The 15,716-nt window shown below is 43.7% G+C and overlaps 1 protein-coding gene across 2 annotated transcripts; it reads right to left on the bottom strand.

Annotated features, from left to right (window-relative positions):
- Window positions 1–1,536: 1,536 nt before the first annotated feature.
- Window positions 1,537–15,436, bottom strand: LOC311313490 (alpha-amylase-like). Of its 2 annotated transcripts, none has more exons than XM_084443620.1 (11): window positions 15,391–15,436; window positions 8,317–8,490; window positions 8,015–8,161; window positions 7,558–7,755; window positions 7,162–7,392; window positions 6,625–6,758; window positions 5,722–5,844; window positions 5,402–5,501; window positions 4,804–4,925; window positions 4,366–4,491; window positions 1,537–3,999 (listed from the first exon to the last, which is right to left on the bottom strand). In XM_084443620.1, the coding sequence occupies exons 1-11, from the start codon at window positions 15,391–15,393 to the stop codon at window positions 3,810–3,812; spliced, it is 1,548 nt and encodes a 515-aa protein (XP_084299746.1). In that variant the 5' UTR covers window positions 15,394–15,436; the 3' UTR covers window positions 1,537–3,809. The 2 variants fall into 2 exon arrangements, with proteins under 2 accessions (XP_084299746.1, XP_084299747.1); XM_084443621.1 differs by lacking the exon at window positions 15,391–15,436 and adding an exon at window positions 15,083–15,185.
- Window positions 15,437–15,716: the final 280 nt, after the last annotated feature.

Raw genomic sequence — 15,716 nt, 5'->3', positions numbered from 1 at the left:
GTTCACATAATTGGTCATAGTGTTCACCTATTCAACGATGTATGCCAAAAAAATTACAAAATTCTACTTTTGTTGTAATCTTATATCAAAGTATATCATTTCTTACTTCCTGGAAAACGTTAGGTCACGTGCAATGACGACAACAGGTACCTTAGATTTTAGGCCAATAATCTCACGACATCCACCTGTCAATCAACGCTATCCTTCTATCGAATCTGTCTAAAGTTCTTAAAACCCGTCCACTTGTCAATGTTCCAATCAAATTCCTCTAAATATATGTCCCACCCTCATAGCTTGTTTGCGTCGGAAATACATCAAACTACGGAAGTTAGATGATCTCAAACGTCCGTTTCAGTGCAACTTTAAACAAATATCACCAACCGACACGGAATACATAGATTTTCCCACATATTCTTAAAGGTGCTCAGTTCGATTTATCTTTTCTTTTTTCGGCCACTAGATGGGGCAGTGTTGCAGCGTATCAGATATACAAGTGGCCGTTTTCACTCCATATATGGATATATAAGAATATATATATGTATAATACAGAAACACATGGTAGCTAACATTTTAGGGGGACCAAGGCTGGCTAACGTTGCTTATGAACCTGAATTTAGCTACTTACGTGTCGAGGCGAAGAAAGGCGAGCTCCGAGTCGCTTTTGATGCCCAAAGTAGCGCCAACCTCTCTCCAGATAGTAAAAGGCAGCCCAATATTGGTTTGTGTACATGATTTTCTTTAGCCTGACTTTTTTTAGCCAAGGACCATGGTGTCTTTGCTCCCAGACTATAACTTCTCTCAACCATGTTCAGCTAATGTTAGCTATTCCCAACATCCATGTCTCAAACATCCATCAAGATGACGCTGCCCCTCTCTTATATACTGTGCCTTCAGGGGGTGGGGCTCAGCACCGGGCCGGCTTCGCTCATAATAAAAAGAAATTCTGCATTTGCTCCACAGGCACTACACCGTTGGTTATATTTTCTGTACATTTTCTGTCTGATTCACCTAAATAGGCACCAGAACACGTTTCACATCTCTACATGGCTCTCTCTGTTGCCAGATCATCTGGGCATTTCTCTCCAGCGTTGAGATTATCCATGAACCGCATCACTGTGGTCACGGTACTGAATCCGTGTTGGTCGGTGATTTTTTAAATATTTTTTTGACAAAATGTGCAGTAAATCGAACTGAGCACCTTTCATCTGTATTGTTTTTAGTTTTTATTCAAATTTTTTTTTTAATTATAATAATTTAATTGTATTGTTTCTTTTAAATCTGTTCTCATTGTGTTTACATGATTTATGTTTTTATCCATCTCTTTTTATGTAAAGCACCATGTGCTACATTGATTTGTATGAAAGGTGCTATAGAAATAAAATGTACATTCCCTACTTATCTCCCTTCACATAGAAAGAGGTACATTATTCCATAATGCATTCTATATGAAAACATTGCTTTTCTGAGTTGGGAAAGTACAGTATACAAGTAAGTAAAACTTTATTTGTATAGCGCTCTTCACAGCACGGATGCACAGGGATTAAAAAGGCAGATTAAAAACAATAAACAAAGTACAAGTGCAATGACATACAAAGTGCGATGCAATACAAAGTGCAGTGCAGTAAGAGATTAATACCCAGGTAAAGAGAACCACAACAACATAGAAATGACAGACAATACCAAACTCAGCAATCAGAGCTACTAGCAGCCAAAAGCCTGTCTGAACAGGTGCGTTTTCAACAGTTTTTTTTTTTTTAAAGTATTTTCTGAGGCAGAGGCTCTCAAGTCCTGGGGGAGTGCGTTCCAGAGCACTGTAGGTATAAATCCATGGGTAAACTCAACACACAAGGCAGCACAGCAGGAAGTCAACGCTACAGAACACTATGCAGCATCTTTACACCCGTTCTTCCAGTTCAGTTCATTCTGGATGGTTTGAACAGACCTGTCAGGAAAGACTTGGCATTTTACAGGTGTGAACATTATTCTTTAGTCTTCTAATATGCGTACGACCAGGTTGAGAAACTTTAAATGTGCTTAATGTGCTTGCCTTGTGCGCAGATGAACAGAGAGAAAAATGGTACAGTGATGATAATGTGACACCTCCTAATCCTGTTCAATGTATACTATTCAAAGATGCAGTCAAGGTCTGCGTGCGCACACACACGCACACACACCAGCGCCACTGCTCAGTCATGTCCCCAATGGGTACTGGCTAATGACACACATGCACAAACACCCCTTAGTAGATGGTTACCCCCCCATCCAGCGCCCCGGTGATGAAGACTGGCCAAGCCACGGCGTGACCACGACATTGCGACCACGACCGCCGCATGCTTGGCGATGCGGCCCAGTGCTCGCGCATCAGTCACCCACAGCTACCCAGGGAATAGTTCTTTACCCCACATACTGATCACCTCCCCGCACCGCCTGGCCCTGAGAAATCAACAGCCAGGATTTATATATTTGCCTTAGATTGCCTTCTCCCGCATTTGTACCCCCATAAATACTTTTAGCACCCTGCTAATGCCACTATGGGGAATAAGCAAGGTTACCACGGGTAAGATGAGACCGAGATTTAGTCGCCGACCCCAGACAGCGAGGGGAGAGTGATGAGAAGAGGGGCCGTGGCCGCCGCTGTTCGTTAGCCTGTTGCATTATGGGTGGGAGCGTCTTAGAGATGCGGGGGGCGGGTTTCCAGCGAGGATATGCCTCAATGTAATGGGACACCTCCAAGACACTCTGAACACCGGGCACGTGTACACAGGGTTATTACTCCATGGCGTTGGTGCTTTGAGTAGTGCGTGTGTGTGTGTGAGAGAGAGAGAGGGAGAGAGAGAGTGTGTGTGTGTGTGTGCGTCTGTGTGCGAGAGTGTGTGGTGAAAAATTCCATGGTTGTTGACAATTTCCTGTTTCAAAGCTAGTGTGAGCTATAGTGTACTTCATCTGCAGGCTGCCGACGTTCCATATATGGGATGTGACTGCCAGCAACAACATCAGACATTATTCAAAAGATTCTGACTGGAGTAAAACTGATGACTGTAGTAGTAATTCTCATCAGAGACATCACAGATCAATTATTTAAAAGAATTACCTCATGTCAGTTTTGAATGCTACTCATTCAGATTGCTTCATGAAACTTGCAAGGTTCAAAGACATTAAATATGGATGGTCAAGCCATCTATTTCTCCATAATGAATAAGCACACCTAGGAAAATGACACATTTGGTCCAGGAAAGACTTGAGTGGTGACTACATGAGTACTTCGATTAACTGACTAAGCTCTGATCACACATTTGGTCAGCCGGTCCTGCGTCGTCAGTTTTAACACTTGTCCAATTGTTTTTTTCATTACGTGGTCAGTACAAGCAATATAAGCAATTTGTTAAATGTTGAATTAATCTACAGATGACCTACCATATACGTTTTGTTATTTTTTTTAACATCTTTATTTACAAATCAAGGGCATGAAATGCCATGTTTAATATGGCAGCGCAATAAGTCAATCAATAAAAACAATCTTAGATCTTCATGAGATCATTCATCATTTGAAGAGACCAGCTTCATGTAATTCCTAATACCACACCACCCCTATAGAGACACTGACATACATGGATCGTATTAGTCATGAGTGATGAGTATGTGTGTCTGACTCACCTAAATAGGCACCAGAACACGTTTCACATCTCTACATGGCTCTCTCTGTTGCCAGATCATCTGGGCATTTCTCTCCAGCGTTAAGAGATTATCCATGAACCGCATCACCATGGTCACGGTACTGAATCCGTGTCGGTCGTAGGCCGTAGTTAAGGTCACAGTCTGGAGCCCTCGTGGATGGCTATGACCGGGTCCTGGTCGTCGTTACTGATATAGAAGTGGGCCATCCCTTCTCCGTCCACCATGACCCGTCTCCCTGAGCAACGGCCACCTTCCTTTTGACCCGAGATGACATCACAGTAGGTTCCTCTGGGAAGGCCGGTTTGCAGACGGGTGTCCAGGGGACTGAACATGAGTTAAAGTGATAAGTCTTAATCTTAAACAGACTATTTTTATTTGTATACTTTGAACTAATGTTGCCTATTCATGTTTATTTATGTGCATGGATTAAAGCGGCAATAAGCGATTCCCTACCACTAGATGGCAGTAAGAGATTTGTTTACAAACAAAAGGCCTAAAACGTGTAATATTATATGTTTAAGGCACGGGGGCAGAGCAAAGTTGCGGGTCGCAATTTGACGACACAGGGAGAAATGCTGGAATAACAAGACGTGGCGACCGGTAAGGGTGAGTCATTGAAGTGGGACACTAGTAGAACGCTATGGCTCAATGAAACAATCTGAAAATCTTGCAGCTTTAATAAATGCTTACCAATTCTCATTGTTGATCACTATGAAGCCGCGGTTGCCTCGTCCAAACGCTATCTGGTTGCTTCCGTTGTCCCACCAATTATACAGCGCCTCCCCATCAACCACGTTACGGAACATCACCATGTTTCTGAAAGACAAGTACATCAGGTGCATCAGGGACACATCAGGGACCATGCTGGAAACAAGTGTTATCACTTTTACAAGTTATTCCTTGGATTTAATGTCTGCAATATCCATAAAATCAATCAACCAATCAATCAACCAATCAATCAATCAATCAATCAATCAATCAATCAATCAATCATCAACACCCAAGTTAAACAACATATTTCAGATAACTTTTAATTATTTATGATGTATGTAGATTAACAAGGTCAAAACATTCACTTGTATAATTCATTTTAATTGGTTCAGATTTGGACAGGTAACAATCTATCACCTGATTGGCGGCCATCTGTGTTCGCACACCCAGCCGCCTGCACAGCTGCCGTCTGACTGGATGGGAACTGGTTTGGTGGAGCCATCAGGGAAACTGGGAGGACCCATCCAGTCGTTCTGGTCCTGACGGACACAGACAGACGGCAAGACCATGAGCTGCCACATTCCTAGTCATTACAATGTTATTAAAAAGCAATAATAAGATGCTGATCATGTCAGGAGTCATTTTGTTGCATACCTAAAGTACATAATAGTAAATGGTAAATGGAAAGCACTTATATAGCGCTTTCTATCCACAACGCTTTACAATGGCCTCTCATTCACCCATTCACACACACATTCACACACCAATGGCGACCAGCTGCCATGCAAGGTGCTAACCTGCTCATTGGGAGCAATTTGGAGTCCAGTGTCTCCCCCAAGGACACTTCGACATGTGGACAGGAGGAGCCGGGATTTGGATGACCCGCTCTACCTCCTGAGCCACAGCCGCCCCCTCCCACCCACATAATGTACTGTAGGCATGAGAGAGGAGTGGTTTATAATGGCTATTCCACACTAACGGCAGGTTGCCCCGGGTGACTTATAACCTCTTCTACCTTTCCATCCACGACTCGTCGATCCCACCTGTAGCTTGACATCAGTCTGGTCCGTCCATAGGGATAGGCCAGCATCAGCACCGTAGCAATTTTGTACATTCTGCGGGAACAAACAAAGAAAAAAGGTCTATAAACATAATTTTTTTCCCCATCTGCCAACAGCTTTAAAGTGCCATTGCTTTCCAATAACAGATAATGCAGAGGGTTTTGATGTCACGTTGACTTTCTTTTGGATTTTTTTATATATTAACTGTCAGACAAAACCCACATTTTGATGTAGCATGCAGTGTCTGTAGCCGTGGGAAACAGGCTCCGCCTACCTGGGCTCCCAGAAGGAGAGGACGGAGTTGCCCCCTGCCCCGTGGCCTCTCTGGTTGTCATGGTTATCTACAAACACCAGGGCTTTATCTGAAGGCATCAGTCCACAATCTTCTCCCCATGACCTGAAACAACATGACGGTCTGTCCTTTTGCAATACAATTTTTTAATTGTATTTAAAACAGAGTGTAAAATTCTAGATCTGAGCAGGATTTGCAAAAAAAAAAAAGAAAAAGGCATCAAACCACCCTAATGCTGTGTTCACACCGGGCGTGAATCTTTCACAAAAGTTCAATTTTTTAAACTTTCTGCGGCGGATTCGCACGGCGACCCATTGATCCCGCGGTGAGATTGGGCGAACTGGGCGGCGCAAATTTTCTTGCCGCGCCCAGTGTGTACACAGCATAACCATTCTTCATTTTTGAATGACAGTACATGATCCATGTTCAGATTGCAACTTGAGGCCTATAGACGAATAACCATATGTGCATTCAGATCAGTTTGCACGGGGTGTACTAAAGTGTCCTTTTTGGTGTTCTCCAGTTTGGGGATCAAACTTCAGTAGTGCAAAGAAAATATGAGGCACTCAAAAAGGGTAAAGTTAAAAAGCCTTTATTCCAACATGACTTTTAACCATAATGTGCATTTAGATTTTTTGGGGAGCGCTTGATCAGGAAGATGTATAATATTTTTGGTAAATGATATACATCTATATATATATATATATATATACAACTTAGTACACATCTTTTATGTAGTGTTATGCATTTAATCCCCTTTTAGTGCAAAAGTCAGAAGACACTAGGATTACAAATCAGTACCACAACTGTAAATGTAAATGGCACTTATATGGTTATTCGTCTGTAGGCTTTTGCTCTTTGCCCAGGGTGAGATGACGTACTTACTTGAAGTCACACAGTTTTCCTCCGTTCCATCTGCGGATGACAGAGCCCAGCTTAGCTCCGTACAGGAACTCTGTCACCAGGCCCAGCCCAGAGTACTCACTGGCTTTGACAGGCTCCCCACCCAGGTCGATCACCTGGAGGAAAGGATGTGTGTTAAGAATTAACCAATCTCATACCTCTACTTCATATTCTTGTGTTTAGAATTAACCAATCTCATACCTCTGGGTAATTAAAAAAAATCTCATACAAGATACTGTAACTGAGGAATATAAATATGTTTGTTTTACTCCAGACTGAATAGCTGTGTCTGTGTGTTGTTTTATATTGTTGACAGTTGTATCATCTGTAACTATGCTGCTACCCAGGCCAGGTCTCTTGCTAAAGAGATTTTAATCTCAATGAGACTTCCTGAATGAATAAAGGTTGAATGAATTGGTACTGTATGGCAGTCTAGTATTTTTCACATCACATTTGCAAGAAATAAAAAACATACTACCTTAGACGAGTGAGAGGATAAGAAAGGGTCCTTCTCCTCACCTCTTGGTAGATGAGAGGGCGAGCTCCTTCAGGGAACCAAGTGGTGTTGAGGTTGTGGAGGCGGGTGTATACAGCCTTGAGGTCCTCCGGCCACATGTGCTTACAGGCGTCCACCCTGAAGCCAGCAACACCCATGTCCAGCAGCCTGTTCATGTAGTCAGCCAGCCTCTCCCGGACGTGTTCCTTGTCCTGGGCCAGGTCCAGAAGACCCACAAGACGACAGTTACGCACCTGTTGCAACGCATAAGAAATACACCTCATTATCTGGGGTGGTATTTCTGGACCCTCATTTAATGAGAAACGCATTTTGCAGCGAAGAGAAGAACATACATCTCCATCTGTGTCTAGTGGCTCTCATACGAAAGGTTATCTTTCATCTTTTTCTTCAAATGATACCTGATAAATGTCTTGGTAACTCTCAATATTTCCACTGCGGGTCTTGCATTTGTCATCGTTGAAGTGGGGAGCGGAGTAGGGCACAGATGGGAACTCCCTGGTGCTGGCATTGAAGTATGATCCACAGGTCGAGCGGCGGCTCTCCCCAGCGCCAGGCGAACACATGTGATTGATGACTACGTCCGCATAGATCTTCACCTGCGGGAGAGGAGGATACACTCATATCGACACTCCTAGGCCTACCGCACATACTAAGATGCACACCACTGAAGCGGTTTTCAGAGAAAAATCTATACCATTAGTTTGTTTTTCTCTCAGCTCAGTCAAAGAACACTGCAACGAAATACATAATTATATGTAAATATCGTATTCAACGAAGTGTAAAGCTTATTGCTCCAACAACACAGCGACGTCTCCCCTCTGAGCTTAAAATCACACAGTGTTCCCGTCAAGTCACCCCAACGTTGTTGCAGCGACAGATCATGTCCCTGAGCTCCGTTTCGGTTCCGGAGCGGGAGCACAGGTTGTAGCTGACAGGCTGGTACCTCTCCCACCACGGCCTCCTGGGCTCAGTCACGACCACACTCTCACTGGGAGGAGAAATCTGGCAGAGTATAGATTTATTTCGATGATGAGTGACCAGCTGCAATTCCAAATTATTTTGATTTGTAATAGCTTGTCAGATCGGCCTCATTTGCATACAACATTACAATGTCCCACTTCTATAATTTTGCATTAAAAAACAACATAGCCTTATACCTGCACTCCGTCAAATCCATTGGGAGCCAGAAATCGTTCGCATTCCTCAGCTATGTCATTCCAGCGCCACTCAAATAAATGGACTATGGTGGACCTGCCACGCTTGGTGTGGGACTGGTACTGGGACAGGCTCAGACCGAAACCCAGAGCCAACAGGCACAACTTCATTTTCCCCTGGTGGAATAAACCAATGAAATAAATACAACAATCAAATCAATACTTGATGTATAGCACCTTTCATACAGAGGCCACGCAATGTGCTTCACAGAAAAGGGATCTAGATAAATGATCATGAAAAGAAAATGATAGAGATGATCATGTGAATGAATGGCTGTCCTTTCCACTGGTGTGCTTGAAGAGCTGAATCGTAGCTCAGTATATTGCACATAACCAAAGGCGTAGGAGTTAGGAGTGAGGAGTTAAACATGGGGGGGGGGGGGCATTTTGCTGGGGTGGGGGCTCAGGACAGCTCCTGGCTTGCTTCTGGCGTTGGGTAGCCTACTCAGATTAGGAGTCCAAGGGAATTATTGACCCTATGCTCCTCTGGAAGATTTGTTCCCCGGTATAAGCCCTGATATCTACCTTATAGTTAGTTGAGCAGTTAAAATAATGATGCTTGAAATCGTTTATACTGTATTACATCAATACATTTGTATTACTCTCATGTAGTAATCAATTTATTAAGAATAATGAATAAACTTCACTTTAGGTAGAACTGTGTTAACTTAAGTAGTTTAACATGTAGATGACAACATATGTCCTGTCCTAAAGTCAACATTCCTTTGTCCCTGAGTCAATAAAGATAACACCTCTGAAGAAGAAGTCAGTTAGCCTACAGTTGTAAAAACGTGATCTTAGGAGGACACAGGAAGAACCCAAAATTGCCCCATGTCCGGAGGGGGGCAGAGCTTAATGACCTGTTGACCAATTACAAGACTAGTTGATCAGATCTGTGTTAATGAACATCCCTTGTATGCAAATATGTTTGTCATATGAAACCTGGCCTGAAGCCAGGACATATAAACTCGGATACCACCTTGTGAACTTTAGTATTGCCGAAGATTTGACCTGTGTGAGGCATGCTCAATAAATTGTTGATTTGACCGCATTTTTCTCCTGAAGTACTTTTTTACCCAAAAGTATAGAACTGAAATATACCACATAGGCTAGCCTTACAATCTAGAATAGCCTACATTATAGTCAGAGCTGCTTTGGGTAGCCTACTGAGGCGATGTGCGTTGCGCATCACAGGCTAGGCTACGTCCCATGTCAAGTTAACATGCAACATTTGATGTGAAATAATCAAGCCCCCAGGATCAGCTTGGCGCATTGAAGCCACCATGGGCTTTCAGGCCAAGCCCGGTATTGCAAGTCATGTCACGGCATGCGGCCCAAGAACCCTTATTTCCCATGTTAGTGGATGATGATAGATAGGGCTAGAAAAGGAAAACAAAATTTTTCTGGGTATCATTCAGCATCAGAGACCAATCTAATCAATATAAACTTTTAATTCAAGGGGTTTTGGGGTTTTTGAAGCCACCAATACCTGTATCGAGCCATTTAAACATGTGCTGTGCACGAGCCTCGGGGACGCGCTGGTCGCGCGTTCGTGAGTCCTGCGAACTCGGGAAAGCACGTGACCATAGGAAGACCCGCCCTACTCTGCCTCTGATTGGATAGGAAGTCATGTAATGACGTCGCTAACATTTGCTATGCTTTAGCAATGAAGCTTATGATCATGCTAATCAGAACGTATGTCTATGATGCAAATGATCATGACGTGGTTACTTTAGGACATCGTTGGAAAAGATCTAGAGGGTAAGTGGGTCAATGTTGAATAACTTAGCTAACATTATCTAATGTTACATTTCTTTATATTAACATCAACTATATTGATAGGCTAGGGAGCTATGCTAACGGTAGCTAATGCTAACGGCTTAGGGTTAACGTTAGTTAATGCTAACGTTACGTTCGGAGGTCTCAGATGTATTTCAATTTTAACAATGTTGAGCATGATCAATGTGACATTGTTCATACATTGATTACAGTCTGTAATCTTGTCTGGCATTATTTAGCTATAGTGGGCTGATGCTTGCTGCTGCTACTATAGCATTTGCCACATTATACATCAAATTAATCAAGCATAGTGTTATTACCTGAAGGCATTATTACCATTGCAAGTAAGCATGCCATGTATATGCCATGCCTGGAAATCAAATTAATAGTGTAATTATTCCCCATCATAGCTCATTGTACACTGATATAATCATTCTCCTTGCCTTTGCTAATACTCATCTCTTTTATCAAACTTTGTGCTAGGAAAGAAATCTGTCTGTGATTCGTCGCTAGTGCTCATCCAGGCTGTTGTCATCTCCCGCCTGGACTCCTGCAACTCCCTACTTGCTGCCATCCTGCAGCGTTGGCCATCAGACTCCTGGAGAAAGCTGCTGCTAATCCCGTGTTCAACGGCCCCATGCTCTTCCACACAACTTCCCTACTCCTATATGTATAGTCTATATGTTTTTACGTGTTTCTTTACATGTCTTTACATGTGTATTTGTCAGGGTTTGTCTGTTAGTGATTGTCGTGTCCCCACTCTTGGCCTGCACCTTGACGTGGTGAGTGGGCTTTAAACCAAGCCAGGCCTTTTATAGTTGTGTTTTGTGTTTTTCTGTTTGCTTAAGTGTCTAATATTGAAGGTACAAAACCTTTAAAAAAAGAAAGAAAAAAGAAGCCCCTTCCTTCCCATAAAATTCCTGCGATTGTAACAGGTGTATTGATTCCACCACACTTGCCCACACTGGGTTCAAACCCGGGTCCTCTGACTTAGGAACGCACATGACCACCTTTCTAGAACACTGCCACCAGCTATCCCAATGAAAAGCTAGCGAATCAATTGTGCACATGGGCAGTACTAATACTGAGGACAGAGTTTAAACCAGTTCAACCAGATATTCACTGAGCCTGATGGGCACCTGCCAGCTAAAAAACCTAGTACTGTCACCCTCGACTTCTGCTGCGCCTGTATCCAGCCATAGGGGCTGATTATTTATAATGATGTTGATGAAGTTTAAAACCTTATTTACACATAGTGTTTGCTGTTTTAAAAGATAAATGCAGTGATATGAGGCGCCACCTATTGGTGAGGACAAAATCATTTTTTGACTGACTAGATGAGATAATGAATTCCTGATGTGCATAATGATGTCACTAAATCCCACTGTGATTGCTTTTTCAGTCAGTGAACAGGAAGCAGAGCAACCCCTCTGTGTTCGATCACCTGATAGAAGAACCTCCTAGGTGAGACCACACTACAGTACGTTGCTCCAGTAAACATATGAAGACCCAGCCGTATTTAAGCTGTCTTGTCTAATTTGAGCTGTCTTGTGAAGTCCCTGTTTTTCACATACTCCCCCCAACCCCCCCCCCCACCTACAGATGTGTAGTGCTCTGATCTACAGTCCCCCAAGTACAGGCAAGACCCCAGTGGCGCGGGTGCAGACTAACGAGTGTAGGCAGGGAAACACAAAGGTGTCTATAAGGAAAGGAGCTGACTGCCTTAGCAAGTGGGTTGGTGAATCAGAACACATAATCAGCTCTGCCTTCTCTTTGACCAGGTTAGCCAATGGGGCAACTGTGGCGGTGGGGGGAGGGGGGTATAATTATTGGACAGGACACCTGACCATCATCCTCAGTGTTGACTGAGAGCTTGTGATGGCTGTTTGTTGGTCTCTCCCAAGGTCAACCTAATGAGACCCTCCTTCATCTTCTTCCACAAGATAGACCGGCTGGCCCCAGTATGCTCCAGCAGACAGGACCAGATACACAGGTGAGGCCTGTCTGTCACGGAGCCACCGCCTCGCTCCGCCTCTGATGTAAGTCGGTTCTTCAGCTTGGCTGCGTACTTGATTGATGTTGCACATGGGCGATTGGAACTAAACTAACCTTGCGTTGCATTTGTCTCTCTCTCTCTGGCTCTATCGTGTCCACTCTGCTGGCGCTGATGGATGGGTTGGACAGTCAAGGGGAGCCAGTGGTCCAGTTCCTGTTCATGCTTGGTTGTTGCCTACTCACCTTCCCATCTCCTGCATCACCTGCCACCTGTCTCCACTCTGCCCAGCTGCACCTCATCCCTCATTACTCTTAGCATTAATACCAGTCAATTTCCCTTGGTTCTCTGTAAGATCATCCAGTCATCTACCAAGTCTGCTCAGCTCTTCTGTCTGCCATATTTTGGAGTTGTTTATTGAAATTGAGTTAAAGTAGTTTGTATGGGTCAAGCATCCTCCAGTTTGTATGACTCAAGATCTGTTTACTGCCATGTATATGGTTCACACATACTAGAAATTTGACTAGGGTTAAGGCATACACTGGTGACATGTTTTTAATTGTTTTGTGATCACTGTCTTTGTGATATTTTCTGATGACCAAGCCTTTGATCTAAGCAGAGCCTTAGCACATTATGGAGGAACCATGTCCCTTTCTTTTACCGATCCCTGAGAGCAAGACCTGTGAATGTCCTGAACAGTGTGGTGGCCACATTTGTTGGGAATTTGGGTGGAAACTGTGGAACATCATTGCATAGTTTGACTGCCATTTCATACCAACATTAAGAGAAAGTGGAGAAGTAGGCTATACCTAGAAAATACTATAGTTGTGCAATTCGTTTGTACAGTCTAGTAGTTAAATGGTTAAAAATGGGCAAGCAATAACATTGGAGGGAAATGTATACTGACACTGATGATTGTTTCAGAAATGGTCTGAGACAAAATAATGAAATGTTATACATCAGTATTGTGAAACACTGAACATATTTTAATGACTGACAAGGAGAGAGGAAACAGTCCAAGTTAATCAATAATAACTAGGCTCACTATGAACAGTGTGTATTATTGGCTCTGTTCTGACATCAGTGCACAGTTCATTCCACCACTGTGAGGCCAGGACAGAAAAAAGCCATGGCCGTTACAATCTGCCGTAGGGGGGCTTGGAGCAACTGGGGAACAAATCACCTCAAGGCAGCAGAGCTTGACCACAGCCTGGAGGTCGGAGGGAGCTGTTCATTTGCCCTGTAGGCTTGAACCACAGTCCTAAACTGGATGGGACAGCGCAGGGAGCCAGTGCAGAGAACAGAGTAGGGAAGTTTTGTGGAAGAGCATGGGGCTGTTGAACACCAGGTCAGCAGCAGCTTTCTCCAGGAGTCTGATGGCCAACGCTGCAGGATGGCAGCAAGTAGGGAGTTGCAGGAGTCCAGGCGGGAGATGACAACAGCCTGGATGAGCACTAGCGACGAATCACAGCCAGATTTCTTTCCTAGCACAAAGTTTGATAAAAGAGATGAGTATTAGCAAAGGCAAGGAGAATGATTATATCAGTGTACAATGAGCTATGATGGGGAATAATTACACTATTAATTTGATTTCCAGGCATGGCATATACATGGCATGCTTACTTGCAATGGTAATAATGCCTTCAGGTAATAACACTATGCTTGATTAATTTGATGTATAATGTGGCAAATGCTATAGTAGCAGCAGCAAGCATCAGCCCACTATAGCTAAATAATGCCAGACAAGATTACAGACTGTAATCAATGTATGAACAATGTCACATTGATCATGCTCAACATTGTTAAAATTGAAATACATCTGAGACCTCCGAACGTAACGTTAGCCCTAAGCCGTTAGCATTAGCTACCGTTAGCATAGCTCCCTAGCCTATCAATATAGTTGATGTTAATATAAAGAAATGTAACATTAGATAATGTTAGCTAAGTTATTCAACATTGACCCACTTACCCTCTAGATCTTTTCCAACGATGTCCTAAGGTAACCACATGTCATGATCATTTGCATCATAGACATACGTTCTGATTAGCATGATCATAAGCTTCATTGCTAAAGCATAGCAAATGTTAGCGACGTCATTACATGACTTCCTATCCAATCAGAGGCAGAGTAGGGCGGGTCTTCCTATGGTCACGTGCTTTCCCGAGTTCGCAGGACTCACGAACGCGCGACCCCGAGGCTCGTGCACAGCACATGTTTAAATGGCTCGATACAGGTATTGGTGGCTTCAAAAACCCCAAAACCCCTTGAATTAAAAGTTTATATTGATTAGATTGGTCTCTGATGCTGAATGATACCCAGAAAAATTTTGTTTTCCTTTTCTAGCCCTATCTATCATCATCCACTAACATGGGAAATAAGGGTTCTTGGGCCGCATGCCGTGACATGACTTGCAATACCGGGCTTTGGCCACTACGTCAAATGGCTTCATGCGCCGGTGAGCAACTTTCATTGAAATGAATAGGCAGCCATTTTCAATGCCGTCTCCAGTTATATTATACCTCCATGGAAATAATGCGGGCATGATGAAATCATGCAAGCCTCGCGCATTTTGCATGGAATTCTGCGATTATTGTGCTGAAAATGCAACCTTTCTAAAATAGGTGCATAATCTGCCCCTTTTGGCATTACATGCGATGGCATAATCACGTTTTTCTTTAGCGTTTCGGGGGTAACATAGGACCCGGGGATCATAGGACCCTTTTTCAGGGGAACATAGGACCCGGGGACCATAGAACCCTTTTTTGGGGGGAACATAGGACCCGGGGAACATAGACATGTTCCGTTCCCGCTCGCTCATGCCAGACAACAGTCCTTTCCCGCTCCATTCACTTCGCCGTCAAAATAAATCGGTGTCGGCCTATTTAGGAGAGGCGCTCATATTTACAAGTGTCAGATAAACATGAAACTTCACTTACCTAAGCAAAGGGGTCTATTTAAACAAATTCTGGGGTTTGAAGCCTCGGCGCTACCATTAAATAACTTATTAGACGCGTTCTGTCCGAGTGAAATTATTTTTCCGAGGTAGTCTTCTTCTGTGGTGGTGGCGGTGCTTTGAAGCTTCAGAGACCGCGAGCGAGCGGAATGCACATCCATGGCGTAATGCGACAACAGGTCTGAGAAGGGCTAGTGATGTGTGCTCAATCCTCTTCAGTGGCCTTGTGTGTGGTTTCAAACCTACACGTTTCTATTAAACCTGGTGTTGGCAGTAAGTTATGTGACTCACCATGTTTTCTTTTCAGCTTGGCAAACGTCCAGCCATTGAAAAGCACACAGCGCTGCAGCCCGATCTGACAATGACACCGACAGACTGTCTACTGGAAAGAATCGCCCATTAGAGGCCGAGAACAGGGGGGGCCACACCACCCTCCCGAAACCCACAGTTCAGTCAGGAGAGGAACTTGTGCTTCTTCAGCGGTAGCATATAATGCTAATGCTAACACCAGTGAAGCTTAGCAGCAAGTGACCTTTGCCCTATGCATCTGGCATTGTGGGAAATGCGGTTATCACCTCTCTGGTTGTTTTACCAATATTATAACTCCACTATCACTA

Source organism: Borostomias antarcticus (genome assembly GCF_949987555.1).
Source record: "Borostomias antarcticus genome assembly, chromosome: 9".
NCBI classification, from domain to species: domain Eukaryota; kingdom Metazoa; phylum Chordata; class Actinopteri; order Stomiiformes; family Stomiidae; genus Borostomias; species Borostomias antarcticus.
Note: the sequence above shows the minus strand (reverse complement) of the source record. Positions and strands in the feature narration are given on the sequence as shown.